The sequence below is a fragment of the Bos grunniens genome, chromosome 22 (genome assembly GCF_055505025.1).
Source record: "Bos grunniens cultivar Pamir isolate PY7600 chromosome 22, Bosgru_T2T1.0, whole genome shotgun sequence".
In the NCBI taxonomy this organism is placed as follows: domain Eukaryota; kingdom Metazoa; phylum Chordata; class Mammalia; order Artiodactyla; family Bovidae; genus Bos; species Bos grunniens.
The window spans coordinates 30233735-30253356 of record NC_141186.1 but is presented as its reverse complement, the minus strand read 5'-3'; the positions used below and the strand labels follow the sequence as shown (position 1 = coordinate 30253356).

General features: G+C 43.8%; 3 protein-coding genes across 8 annotated transcripts in view; 1 reads left to right on the top strand and 2 right to left on the bottom strand.

The window, feature by feature from the left end:
• EIF4E3 (eukaryotic translation initiation factor 4E family member 3) overlaps positions 1-3330 on the bottom strand; it is a 73273-nt gene extending 69943 nt beyond the window's left edge. For both annotated transcript variants that reach the window (XM_086366783.1, XM_086366784.1), the window contains exon 1: positions 2307-3330. The gene's annotated coding sequence lies outside the window, so the exon portion shown is untranslated. The remainder of the gene's footprint in view (positions 1-2306) is intronic.
• Positions 2873-5334, top strand: GPR27 (G protein-coupled receptor 27). Its single transcript, XM_086366787.1, has one exon. The coding sequence runs from the start codon at positions 2873-2875 to the stop codon at positions 4013-4015; it is 1143 nt and encodes a 380-aa protein (XP_086222913.1). The 3' UTR covers positions 4016-5334.
• A 3617-nt stretch (positions 5335-8951) lies between these two features.
• The window catches only part of PROK2 (prokineticin 2), a 152143-nt gene continuing 141472 nt past the window's right edge, over positions 8952-19622 (bottom strand). For 2 of the 5 annotated variants that reach the window (XR_015151295.1, XR_015151294.1), the window contains exons 3-5: positions 14395-14541; positions 12074-12193; positions 8952-9218 (exon numbers count right to left, since the gene is read on the bottom strand). Coding sequence is in view for 2 of the 5 variants with exons in the window: in XM_086366832.1 (XP_086222958.1) it covers positions 19395-19499 (105 nt within the window). In the remaining 3 variants the exon portion in view is untranslated. Of the gene's footprint in view, positions 9219-12073; positions 12194-14090; positions 19500-19622 lie in introns of those variants that run through there. The other 3 variants (XR_015151293.1, XM_086366833.1, XM_086366832.1) reach the window with 3 other exon arrangements.

The following is a 19622-nucleotide window of genomic DNA, read 5'->3' as shown; positions in this document are numbered from 1 at the left end:
CAAAGCAACTAAGCATGCACGCACACCTGGACATGAATATCAGTAGGCTGCTTGTTTTTAGAAAGTTAATAACTTTCTTTGCCATTACGATGAACGGGCATTACATACGCTGGTTATGAGCACGGGCTCTAGAGTCAAACACTCTCTCTTCCAATCCCAGGTCTTACGCTTACTTTTGGTGAAAGCCTGAACAGGTTATTTACCCACTCTGTCTCATCTACAATATGGTAACCATAGTAGTATCTACCACAAATGGCCCTTATCATAATTATAAGAGATAACACACATCACATATTCAGCATACTGCACAGCACACAGCATGTGTTCAGTAAACACAGGCTCCCAGTAACACTGTCATAAAGGAACTGGAGCTGGTGACTTTGTGTGCATTAAAAGAAGGCATCCCTTCCTCTGGGCAATGCAGCCCAAGTGCAAATGTCCACATCAAGGCTGGATCTCATTCTCTGCAGCTATGTGTCTGGCTCAAAAAATTAAAAAGCGAAATCATTCCCCAGTATCCTATGCTGATAGTGGTAACCACTGACTTGTCTGTCATCATGTAAGCCTTCTAGAAAACTTCAGAGGGGACCCACTTATATGGCAGGAACACTTTTGGTCTTCTTTGCTTTTCCTTCCTTCTGCCTGGAATGCTGAGGGAATGGCTGGGGTGTCAACAGCCTATTGATCACGAGGAAAGGGCTAAAAGGTTTTCAGAGACTTAGTCCTTCAGCCAGTAATTCAATGTCAGCAGCCACTGACCTCCAGACTTCTTGTTTCATGAGGAAAATAAACTCCTGTACATTTTTTAGCTACTATTATCAAAATGTAATTCCTGACCAAAATACCATCAAAATCTACTCCTATTGTCTATAAACAAATCAAATATTTGTAGACCTGCCTGGTCAGCCACTCATCCCTGGCCACTTAGAGACCCTAAGTCATGCCCTCGTTGGCCATCATTTAGATTTTTACAAAAGGTCAAAGGCCCTCAAGGTGCTTACTATTCCAAGTGTGGTCTGTAGATGAGAAGCATTAGTGTTGCCTAGGAAATTATTAGAAAGGCAGCCTCTTCTGCCCCAGCCAGATCTCCTGAATCATACAGTATCCCCAGTGATTTCTGTGCTCACTGAGTCTAAGGCTCTGGACTAGACCTACTGACTCTGCTCAGTCATTCCTCTTAAAAACCACTGCCAAAATCATCCTCCTGATGCACATCAGCAGTTTTTGTATCATGCCACTTTCCTCAAAAACCTCCAAGGGTTCCTGACTGCCTACAGACTAAAGTTTAGACTCTTTAGCCTGACAAGGCTCTCTATGATCTTGTATCATCCTGGAAATGCCAAGGTGCCAGCCATGTCAATAAATAATATTCCGCATAAAAGCAAAAAACAAAACAAAACAACCCATGAGTGTACCTAAGAAAGAACCTATGTCTTAATTCTGGCTCCTCCATCCCAACCATTGGGGATACAGAGTTAGAAAAAATCAGACACAGTCCCTTGTGTTCCGGAAGCTTAGAAATTAGTTGCAACATTAATGATAAATATTAAGCGCTAATAAGGAAATGAATGGGCAGTGGTACAGGGTAAGCTAGCCTGGGCAGAAGAATGGCCCAGACGATGGGGAACCTGTTGAGGGGCTGGCCCGGGCAGAGGGAAGAGCCCCTGCAAAGACGGGAGTGAATCTGGAGCAGCTGAGGACAGGAACAGGCTGCCTTTCAGGCTAACCCAGAAAACTCATATCCTGGGAGGAAGGCAGCGTGAGATTAACCTTCCAAATCACTTAAGGGAAAACGCTGAATTTCTTATCCCTAGCAAAAGTCTTCGCTGGGACCACGAAAGAGGCAGAGAGCAGGGTAGTCTTCAGAGTCGCTCAGTCCAGCCCTGGACATCAGGTTGAGTGAAATCTGAATCTCAGCTCTACCACTTTCCAGCTCTCAACTCCCTTGACCTCCAAGCCCCTGCTTCCTCAGACAGAAAGTGGGTTTAAGAATAGAACCAACTTTGTCGTTACTGTGAACACGGAGGAAGATAACGCTGGTAGAGCTCCCCAGAACATCAGCACCCACACCAGTGCTGACCTGAATACTAGAGGTTACAGGGCTGCGGTGAAGATGATGGTGACGACTCTTAATCACTATCAGCTTGCGGGTAGAGAGTTCATTCTAGATCCTCCTGTCCACCGCCCCCGCCCCAATACACGAGGCCTCCCGACCTTAGCATCCCAGGCAAGCTCCCCCCGCCACCCCGCGCACGGCCACCGTGACCCCAGGGCGGGCGCCGGGCGCCGCCGCAGGACCCCGTTACCTGGGGCCAAACGCGACCTGTCGCCACCTCGCGTCCTGGGCCCTGCCTCCCTCCCGGCCGCCTCCCGGCCCCGCAGCTGCGGCGGCGGCGCCCCCAGCCCAGCCCGGCCCGGGCGGCGCGGGATGCCTCGGCGGGGCTGGCGGCGGCGGCCACGCGGCGCGCTCCGGCGGAGGGGAGGGGGCTCCGCGGCGGCAGCGGCGGCGGCGGCGGGGGGCAGAACCCAGAGGCGCGGCGGCGGCGGCAGCGGAGGAAGAGGAGGAGGAGGAGAAGGATGCAGGAGGCTGCGGGCGGCGGCGCGGCCCGGTCCGCAGTGAAGCCCGCGGCGCCCGAGGCGCAGGGAGTGGCCGTCGCCTCCTGCGCGCACCATTCCTGAGATGGCGGCGGCGCGGCGGCAGCTCGGGGAGCCGAGGAGGGGTCAGCCGGGCGGGGGCTGAGCCCCGCCGGCCCGGGAGCTCGCCGGGGACCCTCGCAGGTGGCCGAGCCCCGGTCGGCAGGCAGGCCTGCAGAGCGGAGAGGCCGGGGGCGGCCCCGGAGCGGAGCGCGGCGCCCGGCCCGGGGAGGCCGCGATGGCGAACGCAAGCGAACCGGGCAGCGGCGGAGGCGGCGGCGGTGGGGAGGCGGCCGCCCTGGGCCTCAAGCTGGCCACGCTCAGCCTGCTGCTGTGCGTAAGCCTGGCGGGCAACGTGCTGTTCGCGCTGCTCATCGTTCGGGAGCGCAGCCTGCACCGCGCCCCGTACTACCTGCTGCTCGACCTGTGTCTGGCCGACGGGCTGCGCGCGCTCGCCTGCCTCCCGGCCGTCATGCTGGCCGCGCGGCGGGCCGCGGCCGCCGCGGGGGCGCCGCCGGGCGCGCTGGGTTGCAAGCTGCTCGCCTTCCTGGCCGCGCTCTTCTGCTTCCACGCCGCCTTCCTGCTGCTCGGCGTGGGCGTCACCCGCTACCTGGCCATCGCGCACCACCGCTTCTACGCCGAACGCCTGGCCGGCTGGCCGTGCGCCGCCATGCTGGTGTGCGCCGCCTGGGCGCTGGCGCTGGCCGCGGCCTTCCCGCCAGTGCTGGACGGCGGCGGCGGCGGCGACGACGAGGACGCGCCGTGCGCCCTGGAGCAGCGGCCCGACGGCGCCCCGGGCGCGCTGGGCTTCCTGCTGCTGCTGGCCGTGGTGGTGGGCGCCACGCACCTCGTCTACCTCCGCCTGCTCTTCTTCATCCACGACCGCCGCAAGATGCGGCCCGCGCGCCTCGTGCCCGCCGTCAGCCACGACTGGACCTTCCACGGCCCCGGCGCCACCGGCCAGGCGGCCGCCAACTGGACGGCCGGCTTCGGCCGCGGGCCCACGCCGCCGGCACTCGTGGGCATCCGGCCGGCCGGGCCAGGTCGTGGCGCGCGCCGCCTCCTCGTGCTCGAGGAGTTCAAGACAGAGAAGAGGCTGTGCAAGATGTTCTACGCCGTCACGCTGCTCTTCCTGCTCCTCTGGGGGCCCTACGTCGTGGCCAGTTACCTGCGGGTCCTGGTGCGGCCCGGCGCCGTCCCCCAGGCCTACCTGACGGCCTCCGTGTGGCTGACCTTCGCGCAGGCCGGCATCAACCCCGTCGTGTGCTTCCTCTTCAACAGGGAGCTCAGGGACTGCTTCCGCGCCCAGTTCCCCTGCTGCCAGAGCCCCCAGGCCACCCAGGCCACCCTCCCCTGCGACTTGAAAGGCATCGGTTTATAAGTGGCCCTACCACCACCTGCACCCCAGCCCGGCCTCTCTCTTTGGCTTGGACAGTGACGTCTTTTCTGCCCCTTCGGCCCCCTTTTTAATTTTCTACGCTGCCTTGAAAACGACTCTCGAAGTGCATCATCACTTGGATTGTACAGACTCCAATTGTACAGGGGTAGGGTTTCGAAGTCCCAGCCCCACCCCAGCTCCTGCGATTGTCCTCCTAAATATATTTTCATCCTGACAGTAGGTCCTGGAGTCTTTGTACTTATACTGATGTCTTTTATGCCATGTGTTACTCTTTTTTCTTTTTTTTTAAATGCTAATTTTCTTCATGCAACCTTTCCTAAAGACCATGGCCAGTTTTCTACAGAAGCTATTTTTGACAACCTCAAGTGGCATTACATTTTGCAGTGAAGTAGAGGAACCCAGAGGGGCTTCACCAGTTCGATTTCTTGAGGGTCTTCTGTTGGAAGCAGGAGACAGAGGGAAAGTTGTCTCGAGTTCCCTCTGAATTGCCGGCCTGGGGTCAGCTGGACTGCTCTGGTTCATTGGAAGGCGTTGAGAACTTTGATCAGTATTGATAGTGAATTTAAAGAGCAGAGATGGGAGAGAGTAGCAAGGAAGTCATTTTTAATAGGTAACAACACAAGTAAGATTTGTTTCCTACCTTGCTTTATACACTAGGAAATGCCCATCAGTGACAAACTGCTCTCTGTATTATACCAATCTTGAGTGGCAACATTTCTGTAAAATTGCACCTTTCAAAAGAGTAAAAAGTGTTTTGGTTAGTAATGGTGTGGAGAAAATAACAGTATTGCATGTTTTTGTATGTACTGATTGTGGTTGATGGATTGGGAGGGCTCTCCGAGACAAGCAGAGTACGACATCAAAACTGTTCAGGTATTTTTGGCCAATAAAAATTAAAAAACTTTATGGAAACAGTTTTTGCTTTGAGGAGCCCAGTTTTATTCTGTCTTATGAAACTGATTTCCACTTTGAAAATTGTTCTTCTTTCGTTCATGGTATAAATGGATGGACTATAATGATACTCTACTTCTGTGAGACAAAGCATTTCCTTAAAATGTTTGCTAGGTTAAGCTGTGCTGTTCTCCTGATGGTTATTTTAAATTAATAATGAAAACTATAATTTTAAGTACTACTTATTTGTTAGGCACATTGTAACCTTAAATTGAAAGATAAATTCTGCAAGTACTGTACAATATTTTTTCGCTTACAATGCTACATTTTTATCAATGTATCTTCCGTTTTGAGGGTTTATATCTGTATTTCTCTTTGCATTATATAAATATACCAGTATTTTCATTCTGGAGTGGGTTTTTGTTGCTGTTTGAGACTGTGACAGGTGGTATTATCCCTCTAAATAAGGTACTCATGTTCTATTATCCTTTTAGTGCATACTGTTTGGTTCACCGTAATTTCAAAGACATTTAGAGGCTTGTTTACTTAAAATGCAACATAAAAAATCTGCAGATCTTCTCTTAAAGGAAAGAAACAGTATATATATAGTTTTAGAACTTTTTAATGAATCTATAAAACATGAGTATGAGCAGAGTAATCACTTTGAGAAAATAATAACATAGGTGCAGTAAATATATTGAAATTTCAATTGGGCATAATGTAAACTATTAAATATTCAGTCCAAGATGGATTAAGTCATAAGCGGGTGTGGCCGGCTTATCTCAGGTGAATGGTCAGCATTATTTTATTTTTTTCTGTAAATATCAATCAGTCTATGCAGAGAGTCTCATATTTGGAAGACATGAGTAATAATTAGCCTATCTCTCCCCAGATCATAGACCAGGTAGACATTAATTACCCAGGGGCTACTCATCAGATATCTCGGCTTACCTAAAGTCAGGTCCAAAAAGTACATATCTCCTTATCCAACCCTCCACCCACCTAAGTGATCCAAGCTCAAAAACTAGAAGTCACTAAGCCCATGTGATATTCAGAACTTTTAGCACCTGCCATGGCACAGGAACCAGTCCGTCACAGGACTGCTAACTCCTGTGGGACCCCATAGGCAAGTAGCTCAAGGGTACAGAGACATCCTGTGGGCTTTATATGGCCTTGAGTGCATGGTATTTTTTTCACAGGAGAATCTATAACTCAGGGATTCTCAAATGTTAACATTCATAATAATAACTACCTTAAGTACTTGCAGGGTCCAGAGATGCTTACTAGGAGTTGAGATGGGGCCCAGAAAAAAGCATTTTTAAGAAGATTCCCAAAAGTTGGAGGCAGACTTGCAGGCCTCTGCTCGAACATGGATTTACCATGTGTACAAACTTGATCTGGTTGTGTTTTGCTTTGTTCTGATTGGATGACAGATTTCTAATGAGGAATCAGGTGACAGGTAGTGAGAAATGACAGCCAACTGTAAAGGAAGAAGAAAGAACCAAGAGAGGCAGAGAAATTAGCTTTCCAGGGGAATACTGTGCAGGAGCAAAAATCCCCTTGCACCTCAAGAGCTATTTTCAACATTGAATTTATTAAGCCTGTACTTTGATTATTAATTCACATTAATAAAAAAATCATCAGGAAAAGGTTAGTTGTGTTTCAGAATACTCATTGTACCAGGATAGGTACAATGTATTTGGGGAAGACTTCCATTAACATAGGAGCCCGTGGTGGCTCAGATGGTAAAGAGTCTGTCTGCAGTGCAGGAGACCTGGGTTCGATCCCTGTGTCGGGAAGATCCCCTGGAGAAAGAAATGGCAACCCACACCAGTATTCTTGCCTGGAGGAGCTTGCCTAGCAGGCTCCTCCGTCCATGGGATCCACAGAGAGTTGGACATAACTGAGCGATTTCACTTCACTTTCCATTAAAATAGTTCATTTAATTGAAAAATTTATTTAGCATAAACGCTCCCGCTCCTCCCTGAGTGAAACAAATGAGTTATGTCTATACTTGAAGCAAAAGAAAATAAATGGCTTGTCTATAAATCTTTCTCTGGGTATCCTGGCATGGAATTCTTGGGTCAAAAGTGAGCATTTTTAGGTCTTTTGATACCATATGGTCAGATCACTTTGCAGAAAGACTTCTATCTACTTAGATTTCCACCTGACCATTCATTTTTTTTAAAATGAAGTATCTCAAGTAAAATGCAGAAGCAAAGAACAAATTAATAATCATAATAATAAATAGGAATCTCCATTTCCACTATTCAGCCAAGTTTTGCCAAATCTTGTCAGTCTTGCTGTACTGGTTTCTACCTTTTTTCCTTCCCTTTCCTTTCTTCCCTTTTTCCTCTTCTTGCTTTCCCTCCTCCCTCTCTTATTCCTCCTCTTCTCCCATTTCTTTTATTTTCTTCCTTTCCTTCCCTTTCTCTTTTTTCCTTCCTTTCTCCCTCCTTTGGAAAGGAAGAAAAAATGACACAAGCACTTCTGCCAAGCCTTTGGTTTCATCATCAGTCATCTACATCCTCAAGTCCCCTGCCTGTAAGAGGTTCAAGATCCCCGGTTCAGGAAGGGATCACTGGGTCGGTAGGATTGGTTCTACTCTTCACTGTCTTTCTATGACCCATAGGCTCAAGTGCAAATTTCTGGTCTGCCACAGGCAGCCTACTGCGGTCTGGCCCCTCCACCACTCTGGCCTCATCCTCCCCTTGTATTTCCATTTCTCCCTTCTCTGGTTGCCTTTGTATAAATTCTAACTAGGAAGCCCGTCCCTCTTCTCTGTGTGGGGAATCCCTCACCAACTCCTCTTGGGCAGAGGCAATATTCACAATATTTGATAACTGGGATGGTGCGAGCAGAACTGACCTGTACAGCTGTACCCTTGGTCTTGGGTAAACGTCAGGGTTGTGCTGGACTCAGATCCAAGATTTCTGGAAGGCCTTCTTGGCCCATTCACCACTCTGCTGGGCTCTCGTGGTGCGCGGTGTATACCTCCCTGCATCCTGGTGCATCCCGAGGCTCCCGACTCCCCTGCTGGTCTCACCTCCTCCCACTCCCTGCTCAGGCCTGAGACCCGGCCAGTCCAAGTCACTGGCAGTGCTCTGAACAGATCAAACTGGGTCACACCAACTTGCTTTCCATGCATTGTTTCTTGTGTCCAAAGTCCTTACTCCCTCTTTCCCCAACTCAACTGCTGTTAAGTTTTCAAACATATAGGGTGAGCTTTCAGACATAAAGGGTGAACTAACCTCCATATAGCCAAAGCTATGGTTTATTCCAGTAGTTATGTACGGATGTGAGAGCTGAACAATAAAAAAGGCTGAGGGATGAAGAATTGATGCCTTCGAACTGTGGTGCTGGAGAAGACTCTTGAGAGTCCCTTGGACTGCAAGGAGATCAAACCAGTCAATCCTAAAGGAAATTAGTCCTGAATATTCATTGGAAGGACTGATGCTGAAACTGAAACTCCAATACTTTGGCCACCTGATGCAGAGAGCCAACTCACTGGAAAAGACCCTGATAGTGGGGAAAGTGGAAGGTAGGAGGAGAAAGGGACAACAGAGGAAAAGATGGTTGGATGGCATCACCGACTAGATGGACATGACTGTGAGCAAGATCCATGAGATAGTAAAGGACAGAGAACCTGGCATGCTGCAGTTCATGGGGTCACAGAGTTCGACATGACTTCATGACTGAACAACAACAACCTCTATATAGAGAGAGATGTTGTCCCCATGCAGGTCCTAAAAGATTTTTAAGTCTCCAAACACAGTCATTAGATCTGAGTGCCACAGTGGACTGAGTAGTAGGCTTCCTGGCTTCCTGGCATTTCAAGCTGTCTGTGACTTCAGGCGGGTGAAATTATAAAATGTGGCAGACCCAATATACCATTTTTCAATCCCCTGGTAGATGTGTCCCTCTGTGTGACCTTCCACGACCACTGAACTTGAAGACTTTCTCTGGGAGGGGTAAAGGAAGTAATGGGAAACTGTCTCTACCCATTAATATTCTAGACCCATAACAATACTTTTTGCATAGTTTATTCTCAATAGCTGTTTCTGGAGTAAAAAGAATTAAAAGCAAATTTGATCTAAGTCCAAGGAGTTCTTTACGCTTTTTCTTCAACTTGGACAAGACTTTTGGGGTCTAATTCATCCCAAGAACAGAGCCCTCTTGCCCTTCCTTTTCCTTCCTTTTGGTATATTTTTGCTGGGGATGTGATGCTTGGAGCCATAGCAGCATTCTTGCAACCATGAGAAGAGATACTGTCAACATGGTGAAAAGAGCAGACCTGAAAGATAAAAAGAGCAGATATCTAATTTAACATTGTTGAGCTACTTACCCAAAGAAGCAACCTCATGTCTCTAGATTTTAGATTTTTGGTCTTCAAAAAAATGCTGCTATTGCTTTAGGCACTAATATTCTGAAAGCCTGTCATCTGAAGCAACAATTAACTTCAACAATACTTAAAACAACTCTATCCTCTCCACTCCCTTGACAGATATGCCTGATATCCTGGAATTGTATTCACAAATTTTAAAAAATTAGACTCATTTATTCACATTTCCAATTATCAGATCATTCAGCCTGTTGTTAGCTGTTAGATTAATCTGGCTCTGGAAAAAATAATAAACTAGATTAGACTATCTCTTAGGTTGAAATAAATCTGGAAGATTTTTTTAAATACCTATTACAAGACTGGTTCTATTTAATTGCATTTTATAAAAACTGTTACCATGATCAGTATATTTTTAAGCTTTTGATATGATAAATTTAGTAGTAGCAATCTGGAAAACCACCTGAATGAATCCATCTAATCCATAGGTATTACAAGCCTCTAAGAAGCTGGTTTCTGTTTTGGGCAATGCAGGGAAACATGGAGATAAGAAAAGTCCAATTTTCTTGCTGATGAGGTAGCAAGCTAACTGGAGAAACCTGGCAAATGTGCCTCAAACCATAAATCAAGGCAGAACATAATTTATACCAGAAGAGAGATCTAGTTAAAAAGCTTGGGATAACAAGACCTCATAGCCAATTGCCCAGAAAGGGCCCTAAGGCAGTCTATCTCTGGTTGCTCAATGAGGGAAGTGGGGGAAAAAAATCATAAGATGGAAAAAAATTTGTCAATTTTGCATCTTCTCCAACTTTCTGAATCCCATATTCTCCTCACTCTGGGGTCCATTTTCAAAATAAATTTCTCTAAGGGAAATAAAACCACATGAATTCTCTCTTCACAGTTTTCCATTCCAATTCTATGTGAATGCTCAAGGGCCAGTAAGGGATGTGGTTGTTGTAATGGAGCAAGTTTGTTACATAAAATTTTTTTGCAGGGAGAGTCAGCAGATTAGATTAAAAATATCAGACCTGAGTAGAAACCAAACAGGTAGCTCTCAAGAAGACCACTCCTCTCCCCTCCCAAAGGAAGGGGGCATAGCAGCTCCCACTACACAAAAGGGTATTTTTGTGCTTTTGCTCAAGGGAAAAGGAGAAGAAAAGTCTTAGTATATTCAGTTCACCCTGTTATACTGGTTGCAGGCATTTAAGATAAATAAACAGCTTTCAATTTATATCTGAAAGCCTGAAGACTCCAAGTCACTTCAAATTTTACAGAGAAAACATACACAAATGTTTGAAGTTGCAATGTCAAGGCAGAAATGCAATTCTCTTATTTCTCAGTAACGTTAAGGAGACAGGTAAATTAAAGCTATTACCACTTGGCTTCTAGGGGGAATAATTTAGTCATTCATAAATTAAGTTTTAAGTGGCTAACCTACTCTAGGTGGAAAACATGTAAACTGAGAGGAGAGAATATATTTAAAAACATCACCCAATATATTAGCTGGGTTATGCCAGTCTGTGTTGCTCTCTAGGGTGGAAATCTTAACTTTCTGCCAGGATGTGCTATCTGAGAAGCACACGCTGTTTTCCAGTTTGAACCTGTGTTGGAACCTGAAGGGTGCAATAAATGGTTTCATTTTCTTGAAGATACACAGATGTGCTGTAATTTTGAAAGGCTTTGAAAAATTGCTAAAGTGGCAACACGGACTTAATACATGCCTTATTAAAATATTTTATAGAGATCATAAAATTTAAAATACATGAGGAGATGAAATTTTCCTTGCCTTTTTCATTTAACAAGTTTATTTTTTCCTTTTATCCCCCCATGTATTTTCCCCCTATACTTCCTGAATCCTGACCAATTTGCAATGTTCTTAGTAGAAGGGAAAAAAGGAAGAACAAATAGGAAAGAAACCTTGTCACGGGTATTCATTCCAAAGAGTGGCGTACTGAACAGTTTAACTGTACATTGTGTAATGCTTTTAACCCACAGTCACAATCCATTTCATTTGCATATCTAGCTTGAGGAATTATGGGATACCAGAGCTATTTCTAGAACATGATTTGCATAATTGTTCTAATCCTTTATGAGCAGGGTGACATGTGGTCTAACAAAAGATTTTTTTTTTAATTTGTAAGTTACTTTATAAGTTTTATAATGACATTAAACACTTTTAGATATACATTTAATACCTGCCTCTATTGAAAGGAACACAATTATACAAAGGCATGATTAGTCTTCTGCTAGAGGCATATGACTTTACTTTCTACTAGTAGGAGGAACAGCTTTGTTCACTCAAAGCTTGTCATTTTAAGTTTTTTTTTTTTTTCTAGCACCTCTTGGTGAGATTTAAATTCGTTTAAATGTTATATGAGAATGTACTGTTGTAATGAGCCTCAGTGACTCTCCCTGTCTCCCAAATTTCGTAATTCATGGGTAGATGGCATATTTGAGTTTGAAACAGAGGCAGCAAGAATTACACATTCTCTTAGCGTGTGGAATGTGAATGCTCTTGTGACCAAAGAATGTGAGTTTAACCATTTCTGATTTGAAGATTCTTGTTCCATTTGGTTTTCAGATTCTCATTATGATATTTTTTTCAGGACTGAGATAAAGATGAAAACTCCACTTTGGATGTTTGAACTCTGACCACTCTCCAGCCTCACACTCTACATTCTATTTTCCCCCACCCCTGGGCTAGCCAGCCCCAGTGGGGAGGAATTTTCACCCAGCCCTGCCTCTCTTGGTCACAGTAAAAACTAAAACCAACCAAACTGCCTTGCTGTTGCCACTCTGGCCTGACTCACATCTGCTCTGTTCTCTCCAGGCAATACCATGATGTGGGTCATCAATCTTGTCACGTCCTCCCAGTGTGTGTGGCAGCATCGGCTCCAAGCTCCAAACCAATTTGCGGGGCAGGGCAACCACTGCACAAGAACGCAGAAACCAAGTGTTTAGGATCACAGAATGAAGTTTTAACTGTAAGCAAATGCTGCTCTTTTGAAAAGGATGACTCCATTTGTATTGATTAAGGTGGCAGTGGAAGCGTTTTAGCAGAGTCCCTGAATTAGAATGGCTGAACCACTTCTCTGGGCTGCTGGGTGACTTTCTCAGGAGGTTGCTCTGCGACCTGCTGGTGGGTTAGCCCTGCCTTCACTCTCTGGTTCCAAAGCAGCCAGATTCAATGCTGCATCTCCCTGATGGAGTGCAATTTACTTTTAAGCCCATAAGGCAGATCATTTCTGCCCACATTCCATTGCTAAGAACTCAGTCATATGGTCATATGTGGCAAGGGCTGCTGGTAAAAGCAGTGTCTAGATGTCATATTGAGTGGCCCAGCTAAAACCTCTTGGGGAAGAGGCAAGGGTAGAGAGAAAAAGGAGGGAGGTGGGGAGAGAGAGGGAAGAGAGAAAAGAAAAAGAGAATTTGAGAATGAATGAATTGTGGGAGACAATTAAAGTCTACCAGCCATGACTTCCATTCAGGGATTTTCCCCCTCTCTAACTGAATCCAGGAAAATTAATGAGAGTATTAACATCAGTTGTTTGAAAGACTAATGATTGTAGACAACATTTAACTTCCCAGAACCCAGTGATGACACACAGTTAGCAAATATTTTTCTGAAAATTTTTTACTTTGAGCAGCAAATATTTTCTTTTAAAAATTTATACAAGAATAAATATTTATTCATATACCCATGTCCTGGGTCTGAACATGTTTTATTCTTCCATTTCAAACTCCAACTTGGGATTTCAAAAATATGTCTTAAGTGGAAATGTTTAGGAGGAAAGGTTGATCAGTGAAAGGACCGTGGCAATATCTAAGCAGAGAGCCACCTTAAAGAAAAAGCATTGATGTTACTGCTGACACGCAAGGCTGTGGCCATCTTATCCCAGCATGGGCCCTATGGAGAAGGGGCCAAACTGATTTGCTTCAAGACAAGACAGGAGAGGTGACAGTTTGAGGGTGCGGTAGGCTGTGGGTAGAGCGGAAGTGATACTGGCGTTGAGTTGCTGCTGTTGATCGCACACTAGATGATGGAGATGTGGGCCTTCCTTAAACAATTTTGCTTAATTTTGTTGATGTTTAAGAAATTCCATAATAAAAAGTGATTGTTTTGCTTGTTTGCTCTGAAGAATGAACCACATACACTCATGTCAACTTCAGCCTTGTCCATAGGGACAGACCTGTGACAGACCTGTTCCAAGTTGCACTGAGAAAACTCCACTTGTGAAACTTCTCAAAGGCTATTCAGACCTACCTTTAATAAAACACAATTTTCTCCAATACGCCCTATACAGTTTTTGAGAGTTTCTGCTTGCTAAGTCACTTCAGTTGTGTCCGACTCTTTGCAATCCTATGGACTATAGCTCCACCAGGCTCCTCTGTCTACGGGATTCTCCAGCAAGAATACTGGAGTGGGTTGTCATGCCCCGCCCCAGGGGTTCTTCCTGATCCAGGTGGGTTCTTTACCAATAGTGCTACCTGGGAAGCACTGAGTTTCTGCTACAAAAATATTTTTCATAAATTATTTCTCTCAAAAAGATGAGAAAAAAGTGGATTCCAACAATGTGGAAGTTTGTGCACTCTGAAGATGTGAAATGTTACATCTCAAATTATCTTACCTGAACCCTTCCCCTCAAGCTTTAAAGAGTGACTTAATATAAAAATGTCTTCCTTGAAACACAGTAAAATGAAGAGCTGACCTAAAACTGGTATTTCTTTAAACAGTATACACACTGTTTAAGTGTACGAAATGTTTACCTCTCCATGACTTTGAATGCAAAATGATAGGCTTTTTCTTTTTAATTTTTAGAATACCAATTTTGTAAAACCCCACTGGGAGGCTTAACTTTTTTTTTTTAATACTGTCATTTCAAATTTTGTACAATACTGAAACAAAACCTTATACAAACAGATACAAAATATCTTCAGGATAAACCAATGGTTCTCACAGGTAGACAATCTACCCCGGCCCCTAACCCCTGGGGACATTTGCTGATATCCAGAGACACTTTTGGGTGTCACAACTCAGGGGAACTACCATCAGCTAGTAGGACAGGAACCAGGGGTGCCTCTAAACATTCCATAATGCGCTGGACAGCTCCACAACAAAAACTCAACTGACCCAGAAAGTCAGAAGTGTCAAGGTTGAGAAACTCTGTGTTACAGTAAGAAAATGCCTGGAACTATTCTTCTCAGTCGCAGCTCCAAGGATCAGGCCATGGTTTTGCCTGGCTGGCACGATTCACACTTCGTTAAGGATGAAAATCCCCTGTGGACACAAAGATGCATGCTCTTTATGTATACAATACAGGTAAACCAGTGCATTCTATCATCAGAAATCATGCTCGTACCATGATTTTTCACGTTCTTGCTTTCAATCTTTTGTGATATACCTATGTTTGATTGATATGCTTACTAGAGTGAGCGATTAGTTACAGTTTGCTGCAATATTGGACTTTCTAAAGCATTGTGATGATTTAGGGGCCCAGTAAAATAGAATCCTGGGATGTATGGGAAAGTGGACAGGTAGAGGGGAGTGTCTGCTTGGAGGTTCAAAAGCTGAGTCACCTGGGAGGGTGCGTTTAAAGAGTAAGAGAGAGAAGCTGGGGCCCCACACCCCACCACAGTGTCCGCAGGAAAGCCAAGGTACCAGCTAGGCTGGACCCAGGCCTGCTTCCCTAATCTTATTCTAAGGAACTTTGAATTGACTCCTCCAACGATCTATGTAACTGACACTAAAGTGCTCCAGGGGGACCCTTCTGCAAACTTCCCTCTAGAAGTAGTATATGGGAGGGGTGGACAGGAAAAAGAAAATGCATTCGTTTATGTCTGGAGATCATAACTACTCTTGAGGGTTGCAAGAAAAGACAAAGACAAAAGCTACACGTGTGGCTTCTAATTAGACAGGCATCTCATAAAGCAGCATTAGTGAAGCAGTAGCTTTTCTACAGAAACATATTCCTTTATGCTTTGTCAGTGGCCCTCAGCCATGGGTGCACCTTAGAAGGAAATGAGTACCTTTAAAAACATAATCCTAACATCCAGACCTCATTCCAGTTTTAGACACGTCAAATTGGAATCTCCAAATGGTGGATGGTAGATGATGGAAAATGAGAATGGTGCCTTAAGAACAGTACACTAATTAGCGCCTCTAACCTGGGGAAATGTATACTCTGAAAGTGGTGGGGGGGACATAGGGGAAAATACACTTTAAGAGTTATGCTGTTAAAGATTATTATTTTGCTGCTGCTGCTGCTGCTAAGTCACTTCAGTTGTGTCCGACTCTGTGCAACCCCATGGATGGCAGCCCACCAGGCTCCCCTGTCCCTGGGATTCTCCAGGCAAGAACACTGGAGTGGGTTGCCATTTCCTTCTCCAATGCAGGAAAGTGAAAAGTGAAAGTGAAGTCGCTCAGTTGTGTCCGATTCCCAGTGACCCCATGGACTGCAGCCCACCAGGCTCCTCCGTCCATGGGATTTTCCAGGCAAGAGTACTGGAGTGGGATTCCATTGCCTTCTCCGGATTATCATCTTGGGGACACGTTAAAAAAAATACTAGAACAAAAGCAATTCTTTTTAATGCAAAGGGAGTACTGAGGATTAACAAATCAGAAGGGACCAAAGGATGAAAAAAAGATTAATTCTGAGGATATTACCTGAAATACATGCAATAGGTTGAAACAGAAAGATCATAAAAGGTTGCTAGTCAATTTTAGACAGTAACCTTCATTGCATAGCAAAAACATCCTGCTTTTAACCTGAAAATGGCCCCCGACTTTATAATCTTCTAAAAAATGAAGTAAGAAGAGAGCCAGGCTGAGATTTCTGATGTTAGAACCAAGGAAGAATAAAGTTTATGTGTTTCATCTATCACTAATTTGGGTTGCTAAAGTTCCCACAAAAGGCTACACTGAATGCTGGAAAGGAAGATGTCTTCAGTTAGATGAGAGGATTTGTAGGGGAACACTTCTGACACAAACGTTTCTACAGTTAGACATGTGTACCCCAATGTTCATTGCAGCATTGTTTACAATAGCCAGGACATGGAAGCAACCTAGATGTCCATCGGCGGATGAATGGATAAGAAAGCTATGGTACATATACACAATGGAATATTACTCAGCCATTAAAAAGAATACATTTGAATCAGTTCTAATGAGGTGGATGAAACTGGAGCCTATTATAGAGAGTGAAGTAAATCAGAACAAAAACACCAATACAGTATAATAACACATATACATGGAATTTAGAAAGATGGTAACAATGACCCCATATGCAAGACAGCAAAAGAGACACAGATGTATAGAACAGTCTTTGGACTCTGTGGGAGAGGGAGAGGGTGGGATGATTTGAGAGAATAGCATTGAAACATGTACATTATCATATGTGAAACAGATTGCCAATCCAGGTTCAATCCATGAGACAAGCTGCTCAGAGCTGGTGCACTGGGATGACCCTGAGGGATGGGATGGAGACAGAGGTGGGAGGGGGATTCAGGATGGGGAACACATGTACACCCATGGCTGATTCATGTCAATGTGTGGCAAAACCCACTACAATATTGCAAAGTAATTAGCCTCCAATTAAAATAAAATTTTTAAAAAGTGCTGCTCTTAAGAAAAAGGCTGAACCGTTTTCACGAAAGTCAATGGATTTCTTTGCCAAGAAATCCAAAGATCCACTTGAGTTTGGTCAGTAGCTTCTGCCATAAAATCTATTTCTACCTTAGAAAGAATGGAATCCACTCACAAAATTTATATCAGACTAGATTGTTGACTTAGGTTTTCTTGCATAAATTCTCACTTTGCCTTACTTTTAGAAATTCTGGCCTATGAAGTTCCAACTTCCACGAGAGCTTGTCCTAGGGACTGGAAGAAACAGCACCACCATACCATCTTTACAGCGCAAAGCTTTGAGTGCTTTGCACACAATTATTTTAAAAACTGTCCAGGAAACATGACCACAAGCTTTTTACAACAACTGTTTGATAAGTGCTGGTAACAAGTTAAAAAGTAATAACCAAATAGAAGAGCACACTCCTCAATAAAAATAATAACCAACGAGAGAGGTAACAAATGACAAAGCTCTGTTTTTCTTTGAATGGTAGTGCATCAGTAGGTACAGTTCTAAGTTTTGTACACCCAATTCACATAATATTCTCTTGGCTGTGTATACGCAGTCTAAGTTTTTAGGTATTGATTTAAAATATCAAGTTGATATATAAAAGCAAACTTTTATAAAAGCTACATGTCTTTTAACCTGGGGGAAAACAGATGATTGACCCAATCAAGTTTTCACCACTTATTAAAAGGATGTGTTGAACATTATGTGAAAACAGCACTGAGCAAAATTGAGCAAAATTACCCATAATTCCACTTGAAGACTTTTTTTCCCCGGCAAACTCACCAAGGAATGTTTCTTGAACGCAAACTAACCTGAACCCAAAATAATCCTTCTACGACCAAGTATGGTACTAAGTACAGCAAAATTCAATACACTTATAGCAAAACTTACCCCAGGGGAAAAGTTATATATAATATGCAACTGTAAGTCCTGGCTGAATAAATAACTATACAGTGAACAACTACTTTTTGTGGGTTAGTCGGTTGGCATGGCCACTTTAGTCAGTTAAACACATTTCAGAAGTTGTTTATTTGCAAATTTGAATCCATTTACAATACTTGCTGGGTTTTTTTCAAGGCATCGCCATAGGCCAGGACCTAGCACCCTGCCTAACCACTTATGGTCAGCACCCATTACTATTTGCTGAATCAAGACAGTGAAATGCCATGAGTCCATTTTGATTACAGTTATGCATGTCATAATTTTCCTTCATTCCCCCAAACCTCACCGATTTATACATTATTTTTGTACTACCATAAAACTCATGCAAACAGAACGTTCCTGTATGCAAAAGGAAAATGTACACTCTGTTAGTGCTATATTACCAACTCTGGAGTCTTTACCCATTTTTTTAATATGGGCTATATAGAAATCCGCTTGTAATAAAAACTGACAACTGTGACAAAAATAAGGATATAATATTAAAAATAAATCAAATGATATACAGTACTGTCATTCTGATACAGAATTTTTACACAGCAATAGTGGTACATACAAATGACAGGGTGTCAGGCAATCCATTACAACAGACCTTTGGGTTACAGATAAAGTTTAAGTGACAACTTAATATTGATTCTAACATGGTAACTAGTGTTATGCCAGATTAAAATCAATATATCTTCTTCAAGTGACATTTTCTGGAACATCTCTAACTAGGAGACTTTTGCTAAAAAAAAATCCTTATAAAAAGAAAAAGAAATAAATGTAGTATTGTACTGGAAATGTCTTTTTTTTTTTTTAAAAAATCCCAAATCTATAAATCTAGACTAATTTGACTTCCCATTCTCTCTGTCCTTACACTGGTCAACCGTAGACCTGGCACCCACTTACATAAGCAGGTTCAAAGTTCAGGAGCAGCCCGTCTCTACTCCCTATAAGAGAAGTTTAGGGTATCTGGTTCAACTACACATTCTTTCCACTGTTTAAGTATCAGGCAAAAAAGCTTGATTCTCATCAGTGATTCTGCCAGCAAGCTCAAGGATATGGATCCTCACTTTAAAATGCTAGAGGGTCAGGGAGGGAAATGCCAAACAATAAAATGAGAGTCTTAAAACTCATTGGGGAATGAAGGAAAGAGACCCAAGTGGTGTGTGTGTGTGTATGTGTGTGTGTGGTGGGACAGGGCTGGGGGCAGGGTATGTTTAGGGAAAAAAAATTTCTGTAACAAAATAACAGATTTGTATTCTCTGCACTTCTGCGAAAATGGGTGTTATTGGCATTAAAAAAAAAAAAGCCAAATGAAAAAACAAACAGGGAAATGAGAACTGTTCCATAATGTCCTGCACTTTATGTTTCTATTCAAAATATAAATCCCCTTTCAATCAAAAAAAAAAAAAAAGTGCAACATCATTTAAAAATCAAAGAGGGAAATGTGACTTAGAGAACTAAGGAAGCAATAGCATTTCTTTCTGGCATATTATCTGTTTGACACAATCACAGGTGAACAGGCTTTACAGACATTGTGTGGCTGTTCACATTTAAAGCATCTCCTCTAAAGTGATTACTTCTGGGCTAAACATGTGTATCGGTTAAACGAAGTCCGTGAACAGGCCAAGCCAGGCAGGCATGGACACGTGTGATGCATTCTCCGCCCAAGAAATGGAACCTAAAATAAAAAAGAAAACCGAGTTAGAGCAGGAAATGTTAAAAAGGAAAAAACTATTCTTAAGGAATTTCTTTGAATAGAAGTTAGTGTTTATTAAATATTAACTATTTCTCAAACAACAGC

Bases quoted from the DNA above. Each gene is read 5' to 3' on its own strand.
- GPR27 (XM_086366787.1), top strand. From the start codon at position 2,873: ATGGCGAACGCAAGCGAACCGGGCAGCGGCGGAGGCGGCGGCGGTGGG.